General features: G+C 36.1%; 1 protein-coding gene across 1 annotated transcript; it reads left to right on the top strand.

Annotated features, from left to right (window-relative positions):
- The first annotated feature begins 798 nt into the window (after positions 1–798).
- Mrpl39 (mitochondrial ribosomal protein L39) lies at positions 799–19,322 on the top strand. The gene is made up of 10 exons (XM_026411784.2): positions 799–912; positions 1,681–1,887; positions 3,966–4,105; positions 6,441–6,540; positions 7,484–7,551; positions 8,969–9,081; positions 12,664–12,729; positions 13,509–13,662; positions 16,068–16,115; positions 19,116–19,322. Exons 1-10 carry the CDS (start codon positions 840–842, stop codon positions 19,161–19,163), a joined length of 1,017 nt encoding a protein of 338 aa, XP_026267569.2. The 5' UTR covers positions 799–839; the 3' UTR covers positions 19,164–19,322.
- The last annotated feature ends 1,226 nt before the right edge of the window (positions 19,323–20,548 follow it).

Here is a 20,548-nt window from a genome sequence, read left to right as displayed (position 1 = left end):
TTATCAACCGGAGAGGCTTTGAACACCTTTGAATGAAAGCATTTCCAGACTTTACATACAGGAGGCTTGCTTCAGGCAGCCGAAGGACGTGGACACTGCCCCGGAGGTTTCCCAGGGCCTTAATTCATCCATTGGACAAATGCACCGAGCGCCAGGCTCTGTCTGGGTTTCTTGGGAGACACCAGGGGACAGGAGGCGAAAACTCCGCCCTGGGGTGCCTTTATTTACTACGCCCTCGGTCGGCGTCGCATAAACGAGTCCAGGCCGTTTGAAAAGAGCTCTGCAGATTCCAGAGTTTTCTCCAGAGTCTACAGGCCGGGTTTCCAAGCCCACAGCAACAGGGCTGGTCAAAAGGAGCCACCCCTGCAAAACCGAGTCCAGCCTCGGGCCGGACGGCGGCGTCTCCGTGCCCAGCGCGGTGACCGCGGACCTGGAGTCCACAGGATCAGCCTTTCCTCAATTTTCCTCCCTAGAAAGTCCTTGCGGGACGCCCGGGTTTCGCCCAGGCAGTGCAGCCCGAACGCTCACAATGCAAAAGGGCGCTCGGGACACTGACCCCCTGAAGGTGACACCAGTTCCCCGCAGATCCCAGGACGCGGCGGACCCACAGCCTGTGGGCGGAGCACCTCGACTCAGGCCACGCCGCTGGAACGCCCCTGCCGACCGTCTGGCCTCGGGTGACTAATTCTGGTGAGGCGCGAATGCGCCCCCACGTGGCGGTGCGCCGCCAGAGCGCCGGCCCCGGAACCGAACTGTCTGACGGAACCTCAGCGCGCATTCTCAGTTTCCGGGGGAGGAGGCTGGAGGCGGACCTGCGCGCCGCGGTTGGCGTACCCGCTATGGAAGCGATGGCTGCTACCGTCCGGGGACTACGGCTTTGGAGAGCCGCCTCAGGCGGCCGGACTGGTTGGAGTGAGTTTCCAAGGCCGTGGGGAAGGGGAGCAAAGCGTTGAGAGAGGTGTCTGCCCAGATGGGGCCTGAAGTGGGTGGCAGGAGGTCGGAAGAGCTGAGGAAGGAGGAAGGTCTTCTGCCCCCCCCCCCCCGCCCTCGCCCCAGCCTGGGAGGACAAATCTGGGGACACGAGGGGTCCGGGAGGAGCTGGGACCCAGCCAAAGGTGGAGCCACTGATGCTTCAGATGCCTTCAGGAAGGAGCCAGCATCTGCTCTAAACGTGCTGTTATCTCCCTGTACCTCTCGTGCCAAATCCCTGATTTAGGATTTGGAAGATAAATGCAGCATTTCTTGCCCTAGACTGTTGATGGTTTGGGTATGGGACTTGCAGTCTCCTGAGCCTTCTTGTCCTCCCCAGGCCCTTCCAGGTCTTGGGCAACTTGACTCACTCTCCCAACGAGTGGTGGTGCTTGGGTTTTGCTCTATATTGTGAAGCGCAATTGGAATACTATAGAGGAAGTTGGTGGGAAACAGGGATCTGATGTGAAAGAACAGAGTTGAAGTAGAGGTGCAGCTCTAGGCTAGCTGCGTTTTTGTCTCCTTCAGTTTTAATTTTTAATATTAGAAAGTGGTTTAAGTTTACTTCTGGGAGCGGTTTTGGCGAATGGCTTTCAAAGTTCTCTTGCCTCTGTATTATAGGAGGATGGTGATGCAGGAATGGAGTGGGGTTGGGTATTAGCAGTAAGTTACCCAATTTTTTTAAAGTCTTCATGTTTAATTTCTCCTTAGGATTTATAGCAACATCACCTGCAGTTCAACTGTCACCTACCGAGCTGACAGAAATGCGGAATGACCTCTTTAATAAAGAGAAAAAGAGACAGTTATCACTGACTCCCCGAACTGAGAAGATTGAAGTTAAACATGTTGGAAAAACTGATTCCGGCACAGTTTTTGTGATGAATAAAAACATTTCAACTCCTTACAGTTGTGCCATGCGTAAGTAACAGAATCAGGATACAGTCCTGACCATTTTATATGAGCTCTGCTGAAGAACTGGTGCAGAGGAGACAACGTGTTGTAATTGCTTTCCCAGCTTCTCCGAAGTTCTCCTTTACCTGGCACCTTATTGTCTGTTTACTGCCCCTTTAGCTCTGGAGGCTGCTATGTGTATTTCAGGGTTGGTGCTGTAGTACACAGTTGTCCTGTAGCTTGCTTGAATCTGGCTGTGTTTAGGATAATAATTTTTTTTTTCTGGCAAAAAAAGTCCAGACCTGAATGCATTGTCACTGGTGGGCTTGTTTTTTTGGATTGTGGTAGGAATAGTCATCATGCATGCCTTATTGAAGGATTTTGGGATAAAGGAACTGCCATGACCTCAGATGTCCAGCTTTGTTTGCCATCTTTTCCTTTCTAAGTTCTTCAAGCCTAACATTTTTTTTTTTTTATCTGCTTGCCACATGCCTCTTTGTGTGCTGTGTTTTTGTTTGCATTTATGTGTACGTGTAGTAAATATATAATTGGAAATGTGCATGGGTTGAGTGTGATGGGAGTAAAAATATTTGTTTTGTTCAAATCTTTTTTTAAAATATTTTTTAAGTTGTAGATGGACACAATATCTTTATTTATTTTTATGTGGTGCTGAGGATTGAACCCAGTGTCTCACACGTGCAAGGCACATGCTCTACCACTGAGCCACAACCCTAGTCCCTTGTTTAAATCTTAACAGAGATAATTGGGCCCCATGTATGGTTTGGTGTGGAAATAAAGGGAAAAAGCCTCTAAGTATTCTTTTGATGAATCAAAACGTTTGGATAGAGTTTTGATAGAAATTATATATTTTTTTGGTATCAGAGATTCAACCCAGGTGTGCCTAACCACTGAGCCACATGCCCAGATCTTTCTAATATTATATTTAGAGATGGTGTCTTGCTGAATTGCTTAGATCCTCACTAAGTTGCTGGGGCTGGCTTTGAACTGACGATCCTCCTGCCTCAGCCTCCCCAATTGCTGGGATTACAGGCGGGCACCACCATGCCCAGAAAATGCTAGTATTTAAATTTAGCTCCCCAAATAGATATACACGGGTATGACCAGCTGCATTGTTTAAACTTTTGGAAAACTCAGCAATGATTCCATTTAAGTAATTAATTTTAGCATTCCCCCAACTCTCCCCCATACACTTGAATTAGTACTTATGCTAATTATTATCATAAATAATACTGTGTTAAGTATTTCTTGGACCTCTGTTATAGCTATCATGGGTATTAGGAGAATAATGCCCTTATGGACTTTTATATGTATCCTGTGTAGAGATGAAGTCTCTGAGCCACCCTCAACATCACCTCTAAAACTTGTCATTCAATAAACATTTATTTAGCAACTGCTATATTCTAGGACTAGTGCTGAGTATGTTGATGAATGATAGATATGATCTTGCTTTTTTGGAACTTAATATAGTGACTAATAATTTGGACCTCATAGTTTGACCATTTTTGTGAGTATCTATATTCTTAAAACTTTTGATCAGTTGTATTCTGGGTCAAAGAGTAAGCCTAAGCTCACTGGTTCATATGTGAATTTGTATTCATAATTAAAAAATGGTAACCACAGTATTTAACTTAGCAGTCCATGTTATAGAAATAAAAGGTGGTTTGGGGACAAAATCTAAAAACAATCTAGAGGAGATTTATATGGGTGTATATTAACATATTTACCCTCTTCTTCTAAGTTGTGTGTGCATTTATCTTAAGTATATCCATGCTGTCGCTTGCTGAATATTTAAATGTAGCCCTTACAAGATTTTTTAAATTAATAATTGACATGTTAATTTCAAACTAGACTTAGCTTTAACGATTTTTAAAAATGGTTTGGATGATTTCATTAATAATGAACACTATCTGAAGTGTATAGAGTACTTTTTAATCAGTTATGGATATAATATGTAATACTTATGCAAAAAAACCCCACAGAATTTTGCCTTTCCATTGTTTTATTTCCTAATATAGCCCTTATATCTGTAACTTTTCACTTGGATTTTGTTAGATTTAGATCATCAATCAGTTTTAAATTCCTAGATTTGAGTGAGTGGTACTGCAGGAAGTCCATTCTGGCTCTTGTGGACGGACAGCCTTGGGAAATGTATAAGCCTTTGACCAAGTCCTGTGAAATTAAATTTCTTACTTTCAAAGATCCTGATCCAAGAGAAGTAAATAAGGTATTTCTGTCTCTATGTTCCCCCCTCCCATTTTTTCCTTTTGTTAAATTTTTGTGGAATATAAAAAGTAGGAATATGCCCAATATTTATGTTATATTGTAATATATGTTACAATATGTTATACTGTATTAGTTAATGGGTATTTTACTTGTTATATTAGGTATTTTAATAGTTCAAAAAGTATCTGTAGCATTTATTTTTCTGTATTTTGTATTGAGAAAACTATATGACATGTCTTACATTCATAACCTAATTCAGCTTGTGTTCATTGATAAATACTCTATGTTGCTGGTGATTCCATTCCCACTACTCCTGCTTGAATTCAACCTTGGATCATCTTTTCAAGATGATTTCAATAAATTCTTCACTCTTTTCCATTTTGATTTTAGTAATTAAATGTCTTCTTTCACCATCTGCTTATAGAGTTTTATTATTAAGTGACTTGACTAAGGGTCATATCACTTACCCCTAAAGAAATGCCTACCTGATATTTTGCAAATAACTTTCCAGGTCCTGTGTAATCTGCCCCCAGCCTACCTTTCCAGCTTCATCTCTCACTGCATCTTTTCACTTTATCTTTGCTCTGGCCATACTAGAGTACTTGGTCATTAATAGTTTAAGTTGTGTTGTCCTCCTTCCTTTTGTTGATGATCTTTCTTCAATGCTGAGCATTTTCTTTTCCCTATTAAGATTCTGTTTATGTTTTATGGTTGCATTAAAATGCCATCTGCCCTGTGGACTCTGCTAGGGTTTTACTTGTCAAAATTCTTTAGAATCTGGCAACATTTGGCTATTGTTTCTGAAACCAGTATTTTAATTTTGTCTTATAAATTGATGAAGGCATTAGATTCCTGACCTTGTGAAGATAGGAACTGTTTTCTTATTGGATCTAGTCCTTGACTGCATATAGTAGGTGTTCATAAATATTTGTTTAAACATTTAAACAAGAAAGTGATAGAAATGATAATAGTAATAGCATTGAGTATTATGTGTCAGGCACTGTTCTAGGTGATTTACGGGTATTAACTTATTAAATCTTTATAAAAACTCTCTAGACTCAATGCTGCTCTCACCATTTTCCTGATGAATAAACTGACGAAGAGATGTTCCACAGCATGACCAAGGTTACTAGTCTAGGAAGTGGTAGAGCCAGGATTTGAACCTAGACGTTCTCACTGAAGTTCAACTGACATTTAAATCACTGAAGTAGGATAAATGAAGTATATTTTGCAACTTGCCTTTAATGTTTGGGTTTGTTACTTATTTTTAGTGTAATATGATTGTATATAACATATAACGAGGGCTGGGGCTATAGCTCAGTAGCAGAGCACTTGCCTAGCATGTGCAAGGCACTGGGTTCAAGCTTTATCACCATATACAAATAAAAAAAGGTATTCTGTCTATCTACAACTACAAAAAATTTAAGCAAAACAAAATTATTTAAAAAATATACAATAAGGCAGTCTCTGTCAACACAACCAAGTGACCTCACTCTTGTGGTCCTCAGAAGTAGAGAAGAGCTTACAGAAGTTGCGTGCTTTATAAAAGTAGTGGTGGTAAGGGGAATAAGATGGTTAGGTATGGTGCAGGGTGTTTGTTTCTTCTTTTATTCAGATATGGCCATTGCATGGATACTGTATCATGTATATCCATGTGTCCCAATGTCCTGGTAAAATGAAAACCCAGTTTGTGGTGAGGCTGTTTCACCCTAAATATGAATAACTTGAGTGATGTATTACATGATGTTAGTTAGGTTAAAGTCCTAAATAATTATCAAAAGTTGAGTTTTTCTCACCATGTTTATAATGGTATCACCAGTTATATATTAATATATTTATTTTACTTTAGCATAGTTTGTTAAGAATTGAACTTTATTCTGTGGTAAAAATAGTGTCAGATATTAAACCTATTGGCTGGTAACTAGTACAGCATTTGATTTTTTTTTTTTTTTTTTTTTGGTACTGAGAATTGAACTCGGGCACTCTGCCACTGAGTTATGTCCCCAGCCCTGTTTATTTTTTAATTTAAGGAAGGATTTTGCTAAAGTTGCCCAGGCTAACCTCAAACTTGTGATCTTCTTGCCTCAGCCTGCTGAGTTTGTCTGATATCCTACACAGAAACATTGCTAACAACTTGAAATTGGTGCATTATTTTCTGCTGGGTTTTCCTAGGTAGAGCTAATGTCATGACTTGATGGTAACTATTGCTACATTATGAGAGTAGAGGAATTGGAGAAATAATTTCCTAAGTTAAAAAGTGACTTAAATTTTAATATTGTAGAAACTTCAGTGACTCTGAATATATATTATGTTTGTGTGTATTTTTCTTTTTCTAGGCTTATTGGCGTTCTTGTGCCATGATGATGGGCTGTGTAATAGAGAGGGCATTCAAAGATGAGTATGTGGTCAGTTTGATCAGAGCTCCAGAAGTTCCTGGTAATGTACACATATAAATATACTTATATGTTTTTTGTAGTCTTTGAAAATTTTGTACCTATTTTTGATTATGTACAGATAATTCTAATTTTATATAAGTTACCATCATATTCATGTTTCAGTTCTTGTAGGTAGTAAAAACTATCCTGTTACGAAATATGAAGTAATCTTTGGATATCAGTACTTAACATAAGAAAATTAGAGGAAGATGTTTCTCTTGAATAGGAATTTCATGAAATTATACTGTCACGATATTTTACCATTTTAAGCCTTTATGTCTAAATTAAATTCTGGAGGAGGAGGGAATAGGAGTATTCAGTAGACTGCTGAAAAGAGCTGTGCTACCATTTCATCAGAAATGACTGTGACTTTGGAGAGGGACACCACTTTGATGAGGTGTAAGGGTACATATACTGTAATTTTGCTGAAGCTCAGATTTCTCATCATTATGTATAGTAGGATTGTGATATGTGTGTATTTTTCAAAAACATATACACCAAAAATATTTGAAAGAAGCTCAAGAAATAATTCTTAAGAACAACAATAACAAAAACCAAAAAATTGAAGATTATGTGGGAAGTGTTGTAAAAGAAACTTGACATTTAATTATTCTGAGGATATAAATATCTTGTTCTTTTAGAATTTTTATATCTAGTATCTTTGAGATCCCTGTAGTGATAGTATTTGTGAGGAAAACTTGAATGTCTAAAAAATGTTGGTGATTGGGGTTAACACAAGATCAGTTTATATTGAGGTTGGGAAACTTTAATAGAATTCTGATAAACAGCTGGAATAATGGCAAAAGGTTTTATAATTTATAGATTTAGAAGAGATTGCTAATTTTCATTGTATGTTCTATATATTCAGTTGTTGCAAATTATTAACATTCTGCCCTAACTTTGCTTTGATTTGACTTTGCTTTTTATTTTGGTTGGATATATAGTAATTGCTGGTGCATTCTGCTATGATGTAGTTTTGGATAAGAGACTAGATGAGTGGATGCCAACAAAAGTAAGTCTACTTTTTGAAGTCTTTATTTTAGAGTCCAGACCTTTCTCTGTTAAAATGATTCCTGTTATAATTGTTGAATGGTATCGCTTTTTTCAGTGCATTTCAGATAGAGATGTGGATGAGGGTATTCTCAGCAGCATAGTCAGGTGTCTTGAAGCTTTATGTCCTCCTTGATTTTTTTTTTTTTCTTGAAGTACCTACCAAGGCTAAGTTACTTCTTTTCAACTCCTGCCCATATTATTTAGTATTGAGAAGAGAAAAACAGGAAGGAAGAATAGGAGAAAGGGAGAAGGAAGAGAGGATGTAGGTAGAAATTGTAAAGTTTCTTAGTGATCTCTGGGCTCTTGTCAGAGTAGCTTCTTCCTTTACATATGTGTCCAAATATAAGAATAAATTCTCACTTTAACATAAAAACTCATGAAACTTGTTGCCTCTCTTTTTATATAGTGTTCTATAGATGACTTAGAGAAAGTAGGGGCAAGATAGACTGAAGAAATGGTTATATTAAACCATGACTATAGATTTTTTATGGTATGAGTTATCCCTGTAAGAATGAATCATTTCATGGAAAACAACTGATAGAAAATTTCTTACGGAGGGACTGGGGTTGTGGCTCAGTGGTGGAGTGCTCGCCTAGCATGCACGAGGCACTGGGTTCAATCCTTAGCACCATATAAATATAAAATAAAGATATTGTGTCCACCTAAAACTTAAGAATAAATATTTTTTAAAAAGTTTTTTATGGAAAGAATTTTATTATAAAAATTATTCATGTAATCATGCTTGATCTTCTCTGTATTAGTAATGATGTATAAAATGTATGAAAGCTCAATTATAAATTTTTATTAAAAATCTCATTTTAATCTATATTAGTCATTTTAATTATATAAAATTGCTAATTTTATTAAATGGAAACTTATAATTTTGAACATATACAGTATTTTATACAGGGTCAGTGATGATACTGCATTTCTAGTGGAACTTTTTGAGTTATGAAAACAATAATATTTTTCCCATGTATTTATAAGCTTAATTTATTTATGAGTGTAAACACATTTTTATGTCTTACTGTTTATTAGCATTTGTACTTATTATTATGGCTTTAATAAACATAAGGCTATATAATTTGGATAAATTGTTTATTAAAGTTTCTTTGGAGATTCATCTTTAATAAATATTATTAATGAAGATTAATATCTTAATTATAGGTAAATTATAAGTTTTATAGTTTATGAGTTGGGGAGGATGTGTGTGGTCTAAATATTTAATTATTGCAAGTTAATAACATTCTCTCCTAACAAATTTGCTTTTGCTTTTTCTTTCATTTGTATTCATAGTACTAGCATGTAGGCTCATCTGGGTTATGGAGAAATGCTTTTAGGTAAATTGTTACTAAAGTTAATTCTTTATTTTTAAGGAGAATTTACGTTCTTTCACAAAAGATGCTCATGCTTTAATTTATAAAGATCTTCCATTTGAAACTCTGGACGTTGATGCAAAAGTGGCATTAGAAATGTTTCAACACAACAAGTAAGTGTTAATATTGGTTTCATTTAAAGCAAGGTCAACCTCCAAAATTATATGTAATGATGAAAACTCTATTTGATGTACGTGACATAATTTTATTCACTATTGTAAGATCTCTTTTTCTGCCCCAACCTTTTGTCTTTTGTTCGTCTGATTGCTCGTTGAACTGAGAAAAATGTTCCTCAGCCCCTTTAATATTTTTCTCACTTTGTTTTACTTTTCTGTTTTTTTAGGCTATCTTTGTTTTGATAGTAAAATGTTTGCCTTTTTTCTTTCCAGTTTAAAGTGATAACAGATGTTAAGAAACTATATTATTTTGTACACTTGGTCTTTCACTTACGTCCTTCCACTCTGAGTTGGTCTTTCACTTACATCCTTCCACTCTGAGTGAAAAAGGATAAAATTAAACATTTAAGCAGTGGAAGGCACTAACAGCTGAAGTAAAATGTTTACACTCAGGTCTTAGTCATCTGTATGTGAATTATCCATTTGGTGGATTTTCTTTGTCAACATTTTTGATTTTGCTAGGCTTCTCAATTTTTATTTCCTACTTAGAAAACTTCTTGTTCACCTTCTCTTAGTTGTAAGAACATAAAACTAAATTTTAATATTTGGAACTAGTTAGAAAGGGAAATCTGTGCCACAAAATAAATAACAGGGGATATAGTCTGAAGCCAAAATATATACATGCAGATTGTTAAAATTTATGGATAAGAATTTCTTTAGGTCTACAGAAACTGAATCACAAATTCTCCCAGGGATAATTTATCATAAATATGTATATTTGCCCCAGTTTTGGAGATTGAACTCAGAGGCTGGCACATGCTAGTCACATGTTCTACTGTTGAGCCACATCCTCAGGCCCCAAAATGTATTCTTGACTTGGTTTACAAATCTCCTCAACTTATACTTTTTTTTTTTTTTTTTTTTAAGGAAAACCTAGTTGTGGCTATGGGGCCACTTTTTCTTTCTTTTTTTAAATTCTAATTTGTTATGTATGTATGATAGCAGAATGCATTACAATTCATATTACACATATAGAGCACACTTTTTCATATCTCTAGTTGTATATAAAGTATATTCACACCATTCATGTCTTCATACATGTACTTAGAGTAGTGATATCCATCTCATTCCACCATCTTTTTTATCCCCATGCCCCGTCCCTTCCCCTTCCACCCCTTTGCCCTATCTAGAGTTCATCTAATCCTCTCATGTTCACCCTCTCAACCCCACTATGAATCAGTCTCCTTATATCAGAGAAAACATTTGACATTTGGTTTTCTGGGATTGGCTAACTTCGTGTAGTATCATATTCTCCAACTCCATCCATTTACCTGCAAATGCCATGATTTCATTCTCTTTTATTGCTGAGTAATATTCCATTGTGTATATATACCACATTTTCCTTATCCATTTATCTACTGAGGGGCATCTAGGTTGGTTCCACATATAATTTGAATAAATTGTTTATTAAAATTTCTTTGTAGGTTCATCTTTAATAAATATTATTAATGTAGATTAATATCTTAATTATAGGTAAATTACAAGTTTTATAGTTTGTGAGTTGGGGAGGATGTGTGTTGTCTAAATACTCAGTTGTTGCAAGTTAACAACATTCTCCCCTAACAAATTTGTTTTTGCTTTTTCTTTCATTTGGATTCACAGTACTAAGCATATAGGCTCATCTGGGTTATGGAGAAAAGCTTTTAGGTAAATTGTTACTAAGTTTAATTCTTTATTTTTAAGGAGAAGTTGGCATTTTAGCTTGGCATTTCTCTAAGCAAAATACCTCATAGTCTTACATAAGACAGTAATTGATATGCTGAAAAGCATGTGCTGTGTTCAGCTGAGTTTGGAGAAGAATTGCAAACAAAATAAAACTTACTCATTGCACTCTAGGGTCTTCTGAAGCATTTAATTATATGTTGGAACCAGTGTACTTATAAAACCAGTGGTAATATACTATTTAGAGTAGATAGTACTGAGATTATAGCATTGATTCTGTAAGAAAATCTTGGATTATCGGAACTCATTGAGCCACATTCTGACAAAAGACTAGGCATATGCTGTCCAATAGAAATATAATATGAGCTCTATATGTAATGGTGAATATTATGGTAGCTACATTTTAAAGTAAGGTAAAAGAAAAGGTATACTTTTGATAATAAATTTATTTTAACCAATATGTCTAAAATATTATTTCAACTTATGATCAATATTAAACACTAGTAATAATATATTCTTTTCATACTAAATCTGTAGGATCTGTAGGATCTGTTGTGTATTTTACATTTAAGGCATATTTTAATTAGGATTAAGTGTCCCATAGCTATGCTACTAGACATTATACTTTATTGACTTCTCTTTTGTGTATGGTTGAGGTTTCCCTGTCCCCCTCACCTAAGTTCTTAGACCCTGGGAACTTAGATTAGTGAGTGGCAGAAGAAAGGGGATGGTTTGGGGATGAGTTTGAGAGGAAAGAAGAGCATTGTACTATGGCAGGTGAATTAGAGATTAGGCCTTTCTGCTTCAGAGTGAAAGGTGGGAACCTTTAGTAACTTTGGCTCACAGGGGACAAGAGCATCTCTTGGAGGTGAGTCAGGAGGACAAGTATTCAAGGGAATCGGTGCACTCTAATTCATGAGGAGCTTTGGCTGAAGGGGGATGGCAGTCACTGGATATTTTTGCATAAATTAGTGCTTCCCAACTATGCCACTTCATCATGCCTGTATATGCACGTGTATATGCACACTTAATGTGGGATAAAAAGAGCTCTTAATAGTAAGTAGTAATGTTATGATTTGAACCTGGACTATGCAGTTCTGTATGTGCTTTCATGATGCTGACAGAATTTGGTAGATCTGAGAGACACTTAGGCTGTAGAATTGACAGGACTTGGTTGTGAATTTGATGTAGGTATGGTGTGAGAAGGAGGAATCAAGGAAAGCTCACAGGTTTTTCACTTGGACATATGGGTGACTTGTAGTGTTAATACTAAGATAAGAAGAATAAGTTTGGGTGAAAAAAGAGGGATATGATTTGTTGACTTTGGAAATTTGAGGACTTAGAGTGTTTGTGATGCATCCTGGTGGCTGTCTAGAAGGGTCTTAGATATACAGCTTGGGGAAGTGGATTAAAGTATAACTGGAAGATAAAATTGCATAAGTGATAGCTAAACCTTGTAAATCAAGGAGCTAGCCTAGGGAGGATGGTTAGAGGGAAAAGAGGGTCTAGGATAGAATTCTTACAAGGTAGGGGAAGGCTGGCAGAGAGAGAAAATAGCAAGAAGGAGGGAAGATCACTGAGGCACTTGGAAAGAAAACTGTGAGAAGTAGAGGTGAGCAAGTGGTGTTAAGAAGATGAGGACTGAAAAGTGTCCATTAGTTTCGTACCAAGCAGGTACCTGTGACTTTGGTGAGGAGAGTTTAGTGGAGTTGGTGGGACCAGTCCCAGATTAAAGGTATGTATAGAACAAGAGGCTCTAAGTGAAAACCATGGTGGAAGGGGAAGAGATATGGACTTGTCTTTAAACACTTTTTTGTATACTTAGAATTAATGTTTTTTTTCTGTGCTGCTTTTCAGGTACAAAATAGATTTTATAGAAGAGAAGGCATCTCAGAACCCTGAAAGAATTGTAAAGCTACATAGGTAAGTAAAAGTCCGAATTGGCTGCTGTGCTACTTTAGAGTAAAGCTTAGCTTTCTTGTTACCTGAATAAAGTGTGTGACAGAAATAGTGAATTTGTATCAGGTTTTGCTTATGTTGACTTTTTTTTTTTTGTACTGAGGATTGAACCTGGGGATACTTAATCACTGAGCCACAACTCCAGCCTTTTTATATTTTATTTAGAGATAGGATCTTCTAAATTGCTTAGGATCTTCCTAAGTTGCTGAGGCTGGCTTTGAACCTGCAATTCTCCTGCCTCAGCCTCCTGAGCTGCTTGAATCAGGAGTGTGCCACCACATCTGTCTCCTATATTGAGTTTTTTGCATGAGGAACAATTCCCAGGGCAATGCATTATGCAAAAATGACTTCATGACTTGGTTCTGTTTTCTCAGCCCCTTGTTTTCTTGACTTGGATGGAATATATTTTCCTCTAGAAACTGTTCTTTGTGGAAACAACCTGTCTTACATACTGAATTCTAAACACTGTTGCAATAGGTTATTGAAAGGTTGTAGGCTGTCAGATTTGGACTGATGGTTCAGTTGGAAGCACTTGTTAACATGACATGTTCCATGACTCTTAAAGATCTTTAAATTTAGATTAATGCTAATTAAGAGAAGGTTTCACTTGATTTAATTCTCAGAGTTTAGTCTCTGAGCTGACATGTAATAGCAAGTAGAATGAATGAATTCTTTTTCAAACTATTGTAAATGATTTGGTGTTGAGTTTTACTTTTTTTTTTTACTTTTCAAAATCAAATCAGAATTGGTGATTTCATTGATGTGAGTGAGGGCCCTCTTATTCCAAGAACAAGTATTTGCTTCCAGTATGAAGTGTCAGCAGTTCACAATCTTCAACCCACTGAGCCAAGTCTTGTAAGAAGATTCCAGGGTCTGTCTTTACCCGTTCATTTAAGAGTAAGTAAAACTTAAATTTTCAGGTGTTCCATTTTGGGAATAGGTTGATTCTAGACTTGGTTTTTATACCACTTTGAAGGACATGAATTTTAATTTTCCTGAAGTGGTATACCATTAATATTTTGTAAACTCAAGTTTATGATTAAAAACAAGTTTGCCCAGGTTGTAAAAATAAATTCACGAAAGGAATAATTATTGAAAAAATTAAAACAAATTGAGGTAGTATTTTAATTTTTTAAATTTGCAGGAAGTGAAGGTGCATTGAGGGAATATTGGAGTGCATATTCGGATGTGCATGTTGGAACACCTTTGGCTTTACAGTGAGATGCTCTTTCCCTAAATTTTAATGATCTGTTTATGACCCAAGTTCCCCTACCCCTTGCTAATCCTCCTTTTTTTTTTAAATATTATTTTTGAGATAATTGCAGCTATTAGAAGGAATGCAGAAAAGTCTTAGGTACCTTTACCTAGTTTCTTCAATGATAACATCTTTCAGAACTAAAATACAGTATCACAACCAGGGGCATGGATATTGATATAGTAAAAATCAGCTGGTCATATCTGTGTGGGTCTATATTTTGATTCTTGGTTCTGTTTCATTGATCACACATTTCCATCTGAGCCAATACCACACAGTCTTGATTACCATTGCCATAAATAGATGTGAAATCAGATAGAATAATTTCTCCCATGTTGTTATTCTTTATGAAATTGTTTTAACTATTCTAGTTCTTTTCCCTTTGGTTAAATTTTAGTACAATTTTTTTTCCTTTTTTTTCTTTTTGTACTGGGATTAAACTTAGGGACCCTTAACCACTTAGCCACATCCCCAGCCCTATTTTGTATTTTATTTAGATACAGGGTCTCACTGAGTTGCTTAGCACCTCGCTTTTTCTGAGGCTTTGAACTCGAGATCCTCCTGCCTCAGCCTCCTGAGCTGCTGTGATTATAGGCATGTGCCATTTTGCACAGCTTAGTGTACTTCTTTCTGTGTTGACAAAAATCTTGTTACGATTCTAGTAGGAATTTCACTTTACCTTTACAGCAGTTTGGGGAGAACTGTCATCTTTAATATGTTGTTTTCCAATCTTTTAACCTAGTATGTCTTTTCATTTATCTAAATGAAATATACATGCTTTATATGTTTGATTTTTTTCCCTGTATACATGCTTCCTTTCCTAGCCTTTCCCATTTCAAGAAATAGTCCCATCATTTGCCTAGCTGTTTCAAGAAATGTTTGATTTTCTCTTTCCCTCATTGTTATGGGTCCATTTCATCCATTAGCAAATCCTTTCAATTCTTGACTTTAAAACATGGATTCTGAGTTGTCCATCGTGAACATCATATCTCTTACTGCCTCTCTAACCCAATGCCCTCTTTCTCTTCATTCCCTTTTCTTGTTTTCACTCTTGCCTTCCCTAGTGCATCCTCTGCTTGGTAGTCAGAATGATCTTTTTAATATACGAATTGATTATGTAATTCCTCTGGCCCAAACTTTACAATGATTTCACTTGGTTGAATCCCAACCCTTTCCCTGTTTCACAAAGTCCTGCATTATCTGGCTCTTGCCTTTCTTGCTGACTTCATCTCACACCATTCTCTCTCTCACCAACTATATCCCAAGGTCTTGCACCAGCTGTTCATTCTGCCTGAGTAAGATATCATTTTCCCTTCTGCTCTTTCTCCAAAAGGGTTTGAATGTAGATATTTAGTAACTTTACTTTTATTATAGTTTTTTCTGAGCTCATTTTTTGTGACATAGCCACTGGCCCCCATATGGCCCAAGTATCACCTTCAGTTGACTTAATAAGATTGATGGGCTTATATGCACTTTGCAATTTTCAGTAATACATTCTGATAATTCTCTATTACATGAGATTAATAAGGATTAATAAAATTGGTTCTATAGTTTTACTGTTGTATTCATTAGGTTTTGGCTTTTTTTTTTTTTTTTTTTTAAGTGCAATTTGCTAAATACTCTGGGTCTGCCCTTTCAGTGTGAAGATGTCACAAGTGGTTCCTATTAAGCTTCTTGTGATTGCTTAGAATTTAAAGAATGGCCTCTAACATGTTAAAATTGGCTGTTTAGGGAAAGAACTGCAATCTTTGGGAAGGTAGGACACAGTTTTACTTCCCATTAGAAAAAATGTTTTCTATGATGGAAATGATGAAGGACAAGAGAAGAATGGCATATTCAGTGCTTAAGTCTTTTTTTCTTCAATTCCAAACAAAGCAGGTATTTTTTATAGTACCTTTTTTCCTCATAGATTCACCTTTATAACCACTTAGTAAAATTAGTACCACCTAGCTTTTTATTTATATTTTTAAAAGCCACATAAAGACTTAATCCTTTTTATTTCAACTTTCCTGCTTTATTTAATTCATAGCAAATAATTTCTTTTCAGGCACATTTTACAATATGGGATAAGCTATTGGAAAGATCTCGGAAAATGGTAAGTGTTTTCTTTCTATGAAGTTTTTGTTAAGCAACAAAAGCCAAAGGGGATAAGTTGTCTCAGTAGCCAAATTAGTATTGGGATTGTTTACCCCAGTAGTATTTTGGAAAGAATAAAGCTGTAATTTGGTAATTCTCTTTTGATTTTATTAATATCATGGAAATGATACTGTAGAACTTGAAGAAAAATGAAAATACTACTGTATAATAGTAGTAGTTCTTAAAAGTTGTATTAGTGTTAATTACATGGCATGATAATTTTTTGAAACTTAATGAATATTTAAAAGATAAATTTGTCAGCTATATCTCAAAGCTGCTTTGACTGTTGACATTGAATGTGTAAATGTCCTGAAAACCTGGATTTGAATATTTTGTGTGCCTGTAGTTTATCCAGTCATTAGCATTTAGATTTCATAACTAGGAGTGATTACATTTCTTGACCACCCCTATCCCTATTCACTATTTCATAGGCTACACTCTTCTCTTTTACTTGTGTGGCCTCATGAGCCCTTCCTACTTACCTTAATTTCCCCTTACTCTTCGAGCACTCCAGTAAAGCTCACAAGCTTACTTAGCAGCACACATCAAACTTATTTTTAAGTTTGCTTATTTTTTAATGACATTTCTGTCTGGACTCCCATTTCCCAGTTGCCTACTCATTCTTCCATCCTTGCCCGAGTCTTACCTTCTCCAAGAAACATTCTTAGAGTAATCTCTTAATAAAATAATTATTCATTAGTTTGATTTCTTGCTTGCTTGTTTACCTTCCTGTATTGTTTTCTTTGCCTGTACTTCTGTGCAGCCTGTCTACACATTCAGGGTTTGCTATGTTTGTGTAAGACCAAATTTGAATATTAGCACATGGATGGGGGTTATCAAAAAAAAATTTTTTTTTTTTAATGATGCTGAGGATCAAATGCAGGACCTCATGCTCTAGCACTGAGGTATATTCCCAGCCCAACCTAAGAAATATTCATTGAGTAGCCCAGTATTTATTAGTGAATTTATAATTAGAATTTATTATTTAGTGACTTTGCCATAATATTCTTTTTATTTCAACTTTCCTGCTTATGTAAAAGTTGAGTAATTTTCTTTTTCTCATGAGAAAAAAGTATATTTAAATTGGTGTTAATTTTGTGTTTTTGGTTGGTCACAATAATTTTAGATTAAGAACTAGAGAAAAAGTGAATAAGAAAAAGTTTGTGAAAGTTAAGAAGCAATAACAACTGAACACTTTCAAGAAGGGAAAATGCAGAAAAATAGTAGGGGCAGTCATTTACCTATATTATTTGGTAAAGTTAGTCAATAGATGATTTTGAAACATTTATTTCTATTTATTTCACACTCTGTTTTGCTTGTCTGGAGGGAGTAAGTTAAATTCCTTGGTTCATCTGACACAGACTTATTGGTTTTTACTGAGGCCAGGTTCAGAAATGAGCAGAACACACCTGCTGCCTTAAGAAAGTTACTTTAGTGAGATGACCACACTTAAAAGTAGTATACATTTGAGCTTTTGGCCCAGAGAAGGACCCAAACTGATCTTTGGTTAAGGAAGGTTCCTAGGAATTGGTATCTCTTAAACTGTTTTAAAGGATCATGAAAGTAGACCAGGCAGATAATTTGCTGTGAGATGGGTTGAGGCTTATCTCAGAGGAAGCCACTTGCCTAGAAGCATGGAGGAATGGAGAATGAAGATGAATTTGAATGTACAGGTCATAGGTAACTGGGTGGATAAGTAAGTCCAAAGAAATTTGTTGGACATAGAACTTGAGGGATTTGTTTTTCTGGTCTGGAACTTGCATTCCTGATTTCCCCCTAACCTATTGCTGAAGATGATATATGAGTAACTGGATTGTTACTCATATATTTTGAATAGGGAAGTGACCTACTGATGAGCTATTTCAATTTTCTTTCCTCCTCCTCCTCCTCTTCTTCCTCTTCCTCCTTCTCTAGAACTTGGAGTGCTTTATCCCCAAGTTACATTCCCAGCCCTTTTTAAACAATTTTTTTTTTTTTGAGACAGGGTTTTATAAAGTTGCTGAGGATGGCCTGGAATTTGTGATACTCCTGCCGTGGCCTCCTGATTACAAGTGTAATTTTAGGTGGGATTATAAGTGTATGTCACCCCGCACCAGCTTAGCGATTCCAGTTTAAAAGCTCATTCTGGGGGCAGCGTGGAAGATAGCTATAACTCTTTAACCAAGAGTTCTCTTAGGGGATAGAAAAGGTTGAGGTTCTAAAGTTCAGTTGTAGAGGTTCTAAAGTTCAGTTGTAGTAGTGAGAATGACCATGAAAGTTTCTTGGGTCAGATGAATAGGAGTGTGGATGGAATCTGCAGGTAAGAGGGGAGCTGGTTTAGGGAGCTGAGTAGAGCCTATCACCGAGATAGATAATATAGGAATTGGGGTGTTGAGGAATTCAGACTTGGCCCTGTTTGTTTTTGAGTTTGAGTGACAGAATAGAAATATGGACATAGAGACATCTAGTTGCACAAAACCTCCAATGTTTTATTCTTAAGGGAATTATACCTCACAATAAAATAAATTGGTTTAGAACACCTCATGTAGCACTTTTGGTGTTTTTTGCTTTTACAAATGTTTTTGTTTTATAGATGAAAAATAAAATGATAAATTTGAGAAGCCTAGATATAGCATGCCTCAGAGCTTGGTTTTGAATGGATTGTATTTATAGATTATATTGATAACTTGGTCTTCAAATGTTTCTTCTCTCTTTGACTGTGTGTGTGTGTGTGTGTGTGTGTGTGTGTGTGCGCGCGTGTGCGCGCGCGTGCTGTACTGGGGTTCAGGCATGCTAGGCAAGCACTCTACCATTGAGCTACACATCCTTAGCCCCCTGTTTAACTTTTTATGATAATTACTATTGAAGGAAAAGTCAAAGTACTATTATGAAAGAAGGAGCTTGAATGATTTAAACTGGTGGGTGAAGGGTAAAATTGAAAGTCTTTATTAGAGAAGTAAAGCTATTCATGTTTTTACAGGTAACTGAAGATCAAACTAAACCAACAGAGGAAAGTGTGTCTACCTAATAACTTCTAAAATTAAATATGTATAGTAAAATAAAGGTTTGTAATATAATGTTTTTATGTGCTTGGAGAGATAACTGTTTTTCTCCCTAAGATTGATATCCATCTTTACCTTATCCTTTCTGTAAAGGGTAAAACAATTTATATTGCTCCGAATAAAAATGTCACACAGAAACAATCTCCTCCTTTTCTACTCCTTGGATACTATACTTTAGCATATTTTTTCTTACATTTATAAACATACATGTACACATACACGTGTAATTTTTTAAAAAAACAAATAGGATTATATTGTTTGCAGTTTTAACTGTTTTAAACAGTGGTGCAGTGAATATTCTTGTGCAAAATGGAAGGTGTTTGTAAATAGAGAATGTTAACTGAGTATTTACTGTGTGCTGAGCATTGTGCTAAGAAGCCCTTCGCATGGAGCATTTTATTTAATTCTCATGACAACTGGTTGAGAATATGTTTCTGTTTTATAAATGAGGAGACTGACAGATCATAGAACTTGAAATTGACAAACCTGAAATTTGAATCCAGGCACTTTCATTCATGTGCTCTTAGGTACTAGTGTACACTGCCCAACATATAAGCAATTTTTTAGGAATAGATTTCTGGTAGTAGAATTATTGACAGATGCTACCAGATGCTGACTAAATGATATTCCTGGCAGCATTGTCTAAGAGTGCCTGTTTCCCCACACCTTGAACAAACCTTGATTATGAGTCTTTTAAAAGTTTTTGCCAATGAATTTCTTTCTGTTCTAGTATGAAAAAGTTTTCTGGGATTCTCACAGGCTTCCTTTTTTTCTGGGTGGGAACTATTTCTTTTGGAGTCTGTGCCTTCCATTTCTTGACTAACTCTTATTTTGTTATAATTCATCTCAAGTAAGCCCTTGAATGTCTAAAGTGGCTTTGTTTTGCTCTTACATTTGATGCACTGTTTGACTAGACATAAAATTCTAGGTTGAAGAATAATTTTTTTTTCAGGACTTTGAAAGCAACTCAGTTATTTTCTACCATCTAATATTTGTGAAACAAACAAACAAAAATCTGCACCCTTGAACTCCCAACATGCAAAGGACAATTTTAGGACCTTAGTATTTTTGGTGTTGTAAACTTCTGAGATTCCATATCTGCTTGAAGGTCTCTTCAGTTGATTTTTCTGCATGTTACTTGATAGGTCCTTTCAATTTTTGACATTTCTCTTCTGGTCTAGGAAATATTATTATTATTATTATTATTTTATTTTATTTTTTTAACTTTACACCTTGTTTTGGTTTGCTCTTTGTTTCTCTGACACCATTTAGTTGGATTTGGATCTTCTGTATTTGTTCTCTTGTTTTTTCTTTCCTCTGCCATTTTTCCTGATTTATATTCTTTTTTTTT

The sequence above is a fragment of the Urocitellus parryii genome, chromosome 2 (genome assembly GCF_045843805.1).
Source record: "Urocitellus parryii isolate mUroPar1 chromosome 2, mUroPar1.hap1, whole genome shotgun sequence".
Classification (NCBI taxonomy): domain Eukaryota; kingdom Metazoa; phylum Chordata; class Mammalia; order Rodentia; family Sciuridae; genus Urocitellus; species Urocitellus parryii.
The sequence above is the reverse complement of the archived record's forward strand: the minus strand, read 5'-3'. Positions and strand labels throughout refer to the sequence as shown.

What these genes read in the sequence shown, in the direction of transcription:
- Mrpl39 (XM_026411784.2), top strand. Translation starts at nt 840, where the DNA reads ATGGAAGCGATGGCTGCTACCGTCCGGGGACTACGGCTTTGGAGAGCC. An exon ending in ATCCAAGAGAAGTAAATAAG is followed by an intron (nt 4,106 to 6,440) that starts GTATTTCTGTCT and finishes TTCTTTTTCTAG; the next exon opens with GCTTATTGGCGTTCTTGTGC. An exon ending in CTTTACCCGTTCATTTAAGA is followed by an intron (nt 13,663 to 16,067) that starts GTAAGTAAAACT and finishes ATTTCTTTTCAG; the next exon opens with GCACATTTTACAATATGGGA.